Source organism: Mustela erminea, chromosome 14 (genome assembly GCF_009829155.1).
Source record: "Mustela erminea isolate mMusErm1 chromosome 14, mMusErm1.Pri, whole genome shotgun sequence".
Lineage (NCBI taxonomy): Eukaryota > Metazoa > Chordata > Mammalia > Carnivora > Mustelidae > Mustela > Mustela erminea.
The window spans coordinates 80,427,506-80,437,899 of record NC_045627.1 but is presented as its reverse complement, the minus strand read 5'-3'; the positions used below and the strand labels follow the sequence as shown (position 1 = coordinate 80,437,899).

Sequence of the window (10,394 nt, the reverse complement as noted above, 5' to 3'; positions counted from 1 at the left end):
CAAGTACACACCAACCCAAAGATTTTCAGAACACCAAAAACTAAACATGTCTGAGCCACTTGGCTTATTAACAGACAAAAATGGCATTACAATTAATTCCATTTCCTGCAGAATCCAGAAGGCGCTATCTGAGGCCTAAACAGTAAGAAAAACCTTTTGCAGATCGGGTAGAAACCGTCATCCACACACGTTAACCATAAACATCATAAACTCCCCACCTGGATTAGCCCTTTCTAGGTTGGGGCGACAGTTAGAAACAAAGTGTTGTTTTCCTAAGCATTTCGTTACTTAGAAGCCGCAGCAGGACTTTTCTCCTCGGAAATGGGCCCGGGGCACCCGACAAATAAGTTGCCCGGACAAAAGTCCCGGCAAAAACGTGGAGAAGACATTTTCCCGCCCCCGCTCCAGCCCAGGCCCCGCCCCGCCCCCCGTGGCCCCGCCCCGTACCCGCCCCCCGTGCGCCCCGCCCCCTCCTCTTCCCATCCAGTCCCGCGAATCTCGCGCGCACTGAAGATGGCGGCCGCGTTGGGAAGATTTCTCCGGGCTTCGGTGAGTGGCTGCCGGCAGGGGACAGGAGCGGAGACACAGTAGTGGCTCCGACACGTGCTTTCCAGACAGAATCCTGCTCCCTGCGGTATGGGGGCCTTTCACGGTTCTTGGAGGGCACCAGCGGGTAACGGACCCAGGGGCCTCGCTTCTGGGGAATGCGCCTGCGCAGAACCGCCCCTCCCGTCTAGTCCTCCTGATCGCTCCTCTCTCCAGGTCGGGGGTCCGCAGTCCTCCCTCCACCTGGACACCTCGACCTGGAGGCAGGACCCCTGACCCCTGTTCCCTGTTCTGTAGCTACTCTATGACCTTGGACACGTGACTTCACCTTTGCGAGCCTCCGTTTACTGTCCTCTCCCAAAGCTAGAAAGAAGGATGGCTGCCCAAGGCTTTGCTGTAAGCATCCCCTCCCGGGTGGGCGGACACCAAAGTGGTAAAGTGCACAGTGCGGCAGTGTAAAAGGCACCCCCCTCCTCCCATCCCCCAGGTCTGCCCCTCGCTCTCCTCCCGACGAAGCCGAGCACTCTCTTGGTCCCCTCTCTCTCCCCTTTCTCCTGGCGGGGTTGAACACAAGGCGCTTTCTTCTTCCTGAGTCATGCTGGACACTATAGTTGAGCAAACAGTACGGTTAAGCGCTGTACGGATTTTCCCAGAGGGTGAACTTTGCTCTACTTGTTTGCTTGTCTGCGGGGGCCTTGTGTTTTCTGGGAAAACCTTGACATGATAGAACAGGCTTAGCAGATCAAGCTGGCAAAGGGCGTAAATACACAGGGCCCGGCCAAGTCCCCTTGGTTTTTGAACCCTCTGTGTTGTTCTTAAGAACATGGACTCTTCATGGTCTTATAATTCCCCTCTACCTAGCAGGGTTTTAAAAAATGTATATATTTTTAAAATAAAAGTTATATGCGTTTAAGCAGTGCAGTGTGATTTGGTATAGACATAATGAAATGATTACTACACACGAACATCTCTTCACATAATTACCTTTTCTGTGTGTGACGAGTGTGCCTGAAGTCTGCTCTCTTAGCAAATACAGCATTATTAAGTACAGTCATCATGCCACTGCAGTAGATCTCCAGGCTTACTCATCCCACATGACTGCAGCTTTGTACGCTTTGACCAACATCTCCCCACTCCCCTCTTGGAGTCTTGAAGAAGGAAGCAGAAAGGAATGTTAAGAACATGGAGGTTCATTCTGTACTCTTAGAGCCTGGGGGTTGGTGTTTGGTTCGCAGGAACAAGGAGAGTGGAGGCGACCAGTGGCCTAATGCCCCTTCCCCAGGGCCAGCCTTGAGGCTACTTCCTAATACAAAGTGTTTCTCTTTCCAGATTGCCCGACATATGAGTGCTGTTCCTTGGGGCATCTCTGCCTCTGCAGCCCTCAGACCTGCTGCTTCCCAAAGAACATGCGTGACGAATGTATTGTGGTCTGGTTCTGGTCAAGCAAAATTCGCTTTTAGCACCAGTAAGTGTTGTGCCTTGGTTTGACCTAGGTAATATGAACCACCATCTCAGAACACGGGCCCTGAACCCTGGCTATCCAATTAGACTCAATACCCATTAGCTTTTGAAAATAAACCACTACCCCAGCTGCCCCGCTCCCCACCCCAGACAAATTAAGTCAATTTCTGAAGCGAGACCAGGACATCATTTTGTTTTTTAATCTAAATATAGTTGACATTGCAATTATTAGTTTTAGATGTACAACAAAGTGATTCAAGATTTATATATGTTAGGTGTTGACCTCCATGATAAACCTAGGTACCATCTGTCACCATACAAAGTTGTTACGGTTTTATTAACCGTATTCATTGTGCTGTACCTTGCACTCTCCTGTCTGTCTGTAACTGGAAGTTCATACCTTTTAATCCCCTTATCAGTATATTTTAAAAGCTCACCGAATAATTCTAACCTCCAGTCAGGATTAAGAATGACTGAGGCAGACTGCCCCCGTATCGCATTTCTTTGTTGGTCACCAACACCACTACATCTTCCAACTCTTACCTGAAAATCTCCAGTGACTCCTCTATCTCATCTTTTAAGAACAAATTCTTTGGGGCGCCTGGGTAGCTCAGTTGGTTAAGCGGTTAAGGGTTTGCCTCCGCTCAGATCACGATTCCAGGGTCCTGGGATTGGGATCGAGCCCCGGGGTGCCACCAGCTCTGCTCAGCAGGGAGTTTGCTTCTTCCTCTGCCCTTCCCACAAGAAAACTTGTGTTTTCTCTCTCTCTCTCTCACACACATAAATCTTTAAAAAATAATAACAAACTCTAGCCTGATATTTAAGGGCCCTCAGAGTGTGGCCTTCAGCTGTTCATGCTTTGTCTCTTATGCTTCCTTCCACACACACCTGCTCTGTTCTGTTCAAACTACCCCAGGCTGTTCCCCTCACCTGCCCTGTTCCCTCTTCCCTGTCCTGTCTGAACATGGCAAAATCTGAACCGTATTCAGAATCCGTCCCTAGGCTCCTTTCCTCCTCGATTCTATCTTAATTTCGTCCCTGCCATCTTCTCGCATCATCTTTTTAGTCTTTTCAGTCCCCACAGTACTTTAAACTGGATTTGTGTACCATCTAGAACTATGGAAGGGGGGGATATTACGTAAGATGTAGAGTTGAACTGAACCCTTTAGTTAATTTATACTGCTAATTAATTACTGTGAGAGATTTGAATAAAGTCAGGTGTGTGATTTAGCAGATGATGAACTACACGTGTGTGTGGCTTCCTTCAGGTTCCTGCTACCACGCTCCTGCCGTCACCCAGCATGCACCCTATTTTAAGGGCACCGCCGTTGTCAATGGAGAGTTCAAAGACCTAACCCTCGATGACTTTAAGGGAAAATATTTGGTACTTTTCTTCTATCCTTTGGACTTGTAAGTGTTAATTTCTGCGATGCTTTAATGTCATTTAAGGTCCCTGTTTCCGCCCTGACATTTCCTATCTCTGGCTGCTCTTCTGGCCAAGGGAAGGGTTCTTTTGGATCCTTTTATCACTGGTGGCCTTACTGAGTACAGCCTGCATCTGCAGCTCATCTGATAAATTTAGAGGAGGGGGTGGCATTCTTTTTAGTGGGATAGGTTTTGACACGGCTTTGTTTTGTTTTGTTTTGTTTTTAAGATTTTATTTATTTATTTGACAGACAGAGAGATCACAAGTAGGCAGAGAGGCAGGCAGAGAGAGAGGAGGAAGCAGGCTCCCCGCTGAGCAGAGAGCCTGATGCGGGGCTCGATTCCAGGAACCTGAGATCATGACCTGAGCCAAAGGCAGAGGCTTTAACCCACTGAGCCACTCAGGCGCCCCAACGGCTTCGTTTTATGTACTCTGGAGCCATGGTTTCCATCAGCCAGTCCATAAGGAAGTTTTCACTGGCTTGAAGGAAAACAAGAAAAGTTAAGATAATAAAATGACTTTTCTCATAAAGCTGCTGCTTTATTCTCAGAATATGCCTCTTTTCCCTTGCCCACCCTCATATTTTGATATGATTCTTAAATGGAGAGGTGAGGGGGTCCCTGGGTGTCTCAGTCAGTTAAGCATCTGCCTTTGGCTCAGGTCACAATCCCAGGGTCCTGGGATCAAACCTTGCATCAGGCTCCCTATTCAGTGGGGAGCCTGCTTCTCTCATTGTTTCTCCCCATGCTCATGCTTTCTCTCTCTCTCTCCCTCTCTCTATCAAATAGATAAGTTTTTTTAAATAAAAATTTTTTTAAAAATGGAGAGGGGAGTCTGGTGAGGGTGGCTAACCGTTTTTGCCTTTTTCACCTTCAAGCAAGCTGAACTAGTTTTTAGGCTGCCTGTTGTTTAAATTTTAAATCCTTGCTTTTAAATTCTCTGATGGGAATTTCTGCCCATTTTTTCCTAGCACCTTTGTGTGTCCTACAGAAATTGTTGCTTTTAGCGACAAAGCCAATGAATTTCACGACGTGAACTGTGAAGTTGTTGCAGTTTCAGTGGATTCCCACTTTACCCATCTCGCCTGGGTCAACACACCAAGGAAGGTATAAACCTCAGTGGCCCTGCCTTTGCACCGAGGATCCTAAAAACTGAAAAGATCCCATAAAAGACTCATCTAGAAGTTACTAAAGCATGACTAGTCTGAAATGGGCTATTTGTAGCTCCTAAGCTCCTGGCAGATTCTGTCAAACTCTGTCCTTATCTCCCTTAACATTACCTGGATTTAGTGCCCACTACACTTGTGTTTTCCAGGTACAAACAGTAACGGAGAACAGGCTCAGAAGGTTGGGTGTGGGGACAGTTGGGGTTCGCTGCCTCCTCTCTCTTGGGTACCTTGTAGATCCCACATGCTCTGCATGGCTTGTGGGACGCTGGTTAGGTTCTCTGAGGTCACTCCTCTACATGACCACTATTCCTGCTGGAAAACACTTGGGAGAATCAAACTTTCTAGCCATGTTGCTGGTTTATCAATACCAATTTATTCAGTCTTTGTTATGCTTCCATTTTTATGATACAGAAGTTAATCTTCAAGTAAAAGAATACATCAAGAATTAGAAAAAGAAAGGTCTCCAGTGTTAGCTGGGTTTAAATCCTGCCTCTGTCCCCTTCTAGCTGTGACCTGGAACAAGTTACTTGATCTTGTGTGCCTCAGTTTCCGTATGTGTAAGAGAGGCGATGTTCCAGGATGGTTGGGAGGAGGAAGGGAGTTTACAGAGTTAAGAGCAGTGCTCAGTCCACTGTTGGTTCTCAGTGGCTGCCACCTGTCGCCATTCTTGTTGGCCTCAGACATCAGTTTACTTGGCTGAGTACAGGGGGAGCACACGGTGTCACAGCCAGTCATGTTCGCATCTTTGTTAGAATGGCGGCTTGGGCCACATGAACATCGCACTCTTGTCAGATCTGAATAAACAGATTTCCCGAGACTATGGCGTGCTGTTGGAAGGCCCCGGAATTGCTCTGAGGTAAGATCTTGTTTCTTATAAACTTAAACTTGTTTTTTTATGTTCAGCATCATCCCACTTCTTAGAGGATTTTGAGAGCCCTCAGTAGAGTGTTTTGAAAACCAAAAAGCTTTCATTCACTTTAGCCTTTTGTAAGCACTGACGAGAGAGCCTCCTGCGCATGTTGGCAGTCTCTGGATGGCTGAGACGTGTCTGACCCCTGTAGCGCCCTGTGTCTCCTTCCGAACACCAGCGTGTCTTGATGGTCGCACCGTCGCGCTTGCCCGCACTGCCTGGGAGCTGCTCTCCTGGGAGGCCCGCTCCTGACATGTCCCGAGAAGGGGAAACTAGCAGATTGTAGGAGTCAGTGAGCTGGAATGGTGGAATGGGTGAGATCTTGTCCCAGCCCTGGAATCTGACCAGAGTTTGATTTTTTTTCTTTTTTTTAACTCACCTATTTATTTAACAGCTGTATGACTTTGGGCAAGTTACTGAACCTCTTTGAGTCCCAGTTTCCCATAACTAAAATGAGAATGGACCTCCCAGGTTGGTTGTGGGGACTAAGTAAGTTAAGGCAGCCGAAGATTTTAGCACAGGTCCTGGTAGCCGTTATGACTTCTGTCCCAGAATGTCATTTCTGTCCTCGTTCATTCAGTGGCTAGATCTTTATTCCTTTGAGTGGGAAAGTTGTCTTTTTTTTTTTTAAAAGATTTTATTTATTTATTTGACAGACAGAGATTACAAGTAGGCAGAGAGAGAGGAAGGGAAGCAGGTTCCCCACTGAGCAGAGAGCCCGACTCGGGGCTCGATCCCAGGACCCTGGGATCATGACCTTAGCCGGAGGCAGAGGCTTTAACCCACTGAGCCACCCAGGTGCCCCAAAGCTGTCTATCTTTAACGGTCCCATATTCAAATACAACCTTCTGGGGGCCAGAGGGTGAGGGGATTAGACCTTAAGCCTTCCAGTGGTATCTTGAGTGAAGCGGGGGTTGGTCAGAACTTGACCCCCAGGGAACAGCCAAGGACCCCACTCTGATGTGCCTCACAGTTTTGCTGGGGGCTGGCTTGAACCTGCTCATCTTCTCTTGTCACATCAACTTACTCTCCTCTGGCCCACTTTCCTCTTTGATGACACCTGGACCTGTAGTTCTGGGAGCCACTTGGAGCTTGGGCCCCTTTTATTCTGGGAGATTCTGTCTTCCTTTAATACACTTAAAGCCCGACGTTGACAAAGTTGGCAAGGGAAGGAGAAAAAGAGTGCTGGCTTTGGCCTCCCAGGACCCCTTCCCTGTAGGTCTTGCTCATTTTGCCAGGACGTCCCTGCTGGTTTCACTGTTGGGATTGACAAGGGAAGGTAGCCGAGTCTGGTTTGGAAGATAAGGCTTGCTTTCCAGAGCCTGGGGGCCCAGCCCCATCCCAGCTCCATACCTGCACCCGCACTGTGGACTCCAGCTTGGCTCCACTCTTGGTCGAGCTTGCAGCAGGACCCTTGAGCCTTAACGCCTAGACGCTGCCCCCCACCAAACCCCCCGACTTCCCCCCAGCCAGGCTCAGGGAGGAAGTGGCGCCTTTTCACCTTGCCTTTTTCTCTCACTTGCACTTTCTCTGCATAATTAACACTTGGAATGCCACACCGTTTTAAGTCGGACTGTTAAAACCTGTGGTTGAAACATCTGCGTGTGTCATGTAACCCCAGCACTTGTGCGGAAGATGAACACAGACCACAGGCCAGGTCGTCTCATTATGCTGCTGCCAAGTGTTAAATAGTCTCGGTTTGTCCTTTAGGGTTATGCTCTGCCTAAACCTAAGGCCAGTAAATTCTTTCTGCAAAGATTTCCCCAGGGGATTTTTTTCCCTCCATTTACCCAAGATTTCACTCATCTCATCAGTATTTACTGCATATAGATAAAATACACCTCTGTTTCTTCCCCTCTGCCTCTGGTTTCTTGCCAGCATTTGATACAGCAGCCCAAAGAACACCCAAATCACTAATGAGTTAAAGAATTCTTTGCTCTCTGTGACTTTTAGACTCTGTGTAACTTTTATCTGTGGGAAATACTGCCCGTTTTCCACGTTGGCCTGGTCCAGTCACCCCTGTGTGTGGTGCGTCATCAGTAAATGATAAGCTGTTAGTGTAACAAGGAAGGCCCCATGTTTAAGCATGTTTAAGTTTAATGCTTTATGGAGGAGAATTAAGGATCGAAGCGGGTAGAAGTTAGAGTTTGTCATTGTGGTGGCGCTGAGGTACTAATGGGGGTAAATCCTGATGCAGAGGCCTCTTCATCATTGACCCCAATGGCATCATCAAGCATTTGAGTGTCAACGATCTCCCCGTGGGCCGAAGTGTGGAAGAGACCCTCCGCCTGGTGAAGGCATTCCAGTTTGTGGAAACCCATGGAGAAGTCTGCCCAGCGAACTGGACCCCGGATTCTCCTACGGTAGGTTTCCTTTCCAAAAGCAGTGAGACCCCAGCACAGGGTCCCAGGCCCTCACTGCCTCCAGGGCTGCTGGCCTAGAGCACCTATAAGAGGAGCCCATCCTTGGAGCAAGGGTGCAGACGGGGTGCAAGTGGGTGAGGCTGCCGAGGGGCCGGTGTTGGGGCGGGACCCGGAATCAGGCAGGCTCTTGATGTAACCTTCATCCATCTTTTAAAGGAAATGGACCACGCTTCAAAAAGTTAAAGAATTTTGGATCAAAAACTGCGAGCTTTCAACTCATTTTTGAGACTGTTATCTTGAAGTCAGCTCCCTAATTAAATGTTTTTGCATTTTCAGATCAAGCCACATCCAACTGCTTCCAAAGAATACTTTGAGAAGGTGAATCAGTAGATCATCCTGTGTGAACCCACCTCTTCTCACGTCAGGAGAGAGCCACAGCTGGAACTCACTTTGAGCATTTCAAAGATGATTATTTATAGAAGACAAAACACCAATTATGCTTGTACTCTTAAGTAATACTCTAAATGTTTTGTTTTTGTAACATTGGCGGAGGCTTTTAAATGTCCTCACACACATAAAGCGTCCTTTATTGGTAACCTCCTGATGGCTGACTAGTTTATAGGATGCTGGTTCACCTGTTCCTTTGATTGTGTCTTCAGTGGGAAGAGGAAACATTCTTTGTTGGTCTTACTTGAACCTTTATGTACACCAGAATAGTACAACACACACCGAAGCTTCTGATCAAGGGTCCTGAAATTTCTTCTTAAATTTCTTTGTACTAAACTGAATTTTCTTTTAAGGTGACAAAGATCATACATAGTTTTAAGGTGTTAACATCAGTGGTCTAATTTAACTCTTCCAATGGATGTATGTGTACTTGAAACAAATGTGAATCATGTTTTTTAAAAAAAACACTCTGGGGGGTGCCTGGGGAGCTCAGTGGGTTAAAGCCTCTGCCTTGGGCCCAGGTCATGATCCCACGGTCCTGGGTGGGGATCAAGCTCCGCAGGGAGCCTGCTTCCCTCTGTCTCTGCCTGCCTCTCAGCCTACTTATGATCTCTGTCAAATAAATAAATAAATAAATAAATAAATCTTTAAAACAACCAAAAAAAACTACTCTGGCAAAGTGACTTCAGTGATTGTGCATGTCTCTCTTCCCTGAGATTAAAATTTTTCTGTAGTTGTTAGCTGCATAGGGTCTACATACAATTCTAGATATTGATTGGGTGTAATTATAAAGGCTATTTATTAAATTGTATTTTGAAATCATTGTAATTCTTTTCTGAAATGCTCAATGTAAAGTACATAATAAACATATTTTAAAATATTTGCATGTATAATATCATTAATTGTTGGCTCAGCTTATATTACAGGGCTCTAGTTTTTCTTCTAATTTTATCAGCCAGCATTTTTGGAGCATTGAACTCAGGGCCCACAAAAATGAGTAAGACACCGGCTCTACACCCAAAGAACTCAGGTTCCGGCAAGAGAGAGACAGAAGCATTTAATCGTTATTTCAGTAAATCCCGAGTGCTTGCCACATGCCCCATGCTGGAAGCACTAGGGTGAACAAGGAAAGACAACCTCCTTCCTTCATGCAGTTCCATTCTAGAGGGGGAAACCCAATAAATAGAATAAAAATACATAGAATGTTTGGAAGGGAAACAAACCGGAGCAAGGGCTAGAGCAGAGACTTGAACAAGCTACCGACTTCGGATTCTCTTCTAAGATGGGACGTGTAAGGAAGGTTTCGACAAGAGTCACATCAACTTGTTCTATGAGGATCACTGTGGCTCCTTTGTTAAGACTAGACCATGAGGGTCCTAAGAAGAGTGGCAGGGCTGGATCTGTGACATGCTTGAGGGTAGAGCCAACAGAATAATATAGGTGTGCTAAACACTGGCACATGGGAGGCATTCCTGGGGCAGAAGAGGAACACCTAGGAGGGGCACCTTACCCAGCTGTGGGCATAGGGGAGAACTTCCTGGGAAAGGAGATGAACTCTGGAGGCTACAGAAAAGTGAGCCAGGTGAACTGAGCAAAAGAAGCTGTCAAGTTATGTTGGCCTGAAGAAAACCATAAGCTGGTTTCATGTCCCTGGAGGGGAAGGCAAGGCAAGGGATGAAGAGGCCAGCTGAGTATCAAAGGTCCAAACAACATTTTCAGTGGACCCAGTGTCATTAGGACTCACCTGTTTTATCTCATTGAACCTCAACAAAACCTTAAAATAGGTACAATTATTGTCCTCATTTTACAAATGAGTAAATAGACCCACTGATATTGACTTGACCAGAACCATCCAACTAAGTAATGGGTGGTGCTGGGTCCTCAACCCAAGTCTCATGAGGACCCCTGAACTCCTTAAACATCCAGGAACATGCATTCAACAAACACACACAACCCCCACCCACCCTAGCACAGGGGTCGTGGGCTAGGCGAGGCAGCCGCAGGAGGAAGGCACGTGCCTCTTTTCTCTACAACCAGCCCCTGCCTGAGCTGGTATGCAAAGGAAGGAACTGA

At 47.0% G+C, this 10,394-nt stretch overlaps 1 protein-coding gene across 1 annotated transcript; it reads left to right on the top strand.

Moving 5' to 3' along the window:
• The first annotated feature begins 452 nt into the window (after nucleotides 1-452).
• Nucleotides 453-8,362, top strand: PRDX3 (peroxiredoxin 3). Its single transcript, XM_032313046.1, has 7 exons — nucleotides 453-549; nucleotides 1,876-2,011; nucleotides 3,276-3,417; nucleotides 4,404-4,539; nucleotides 5,354-5,457; nucleotides 7,709-7,874; nucleotides 8,211-8,362. Exons 1-7 carry the CDS (start codon nucleotides 514-516, stop codon nucleotides 8,262-8,264), a joined length of 774 nt encoding a protein of 257 aa, XP_032168937.1. The 5' UTR covers nucleotides 453-513; the 3' UTR covers nucleotides 8,265-8,362.
• Nucleotides 8,363-10,394: the final 2,032 nt, after the last annotated feature.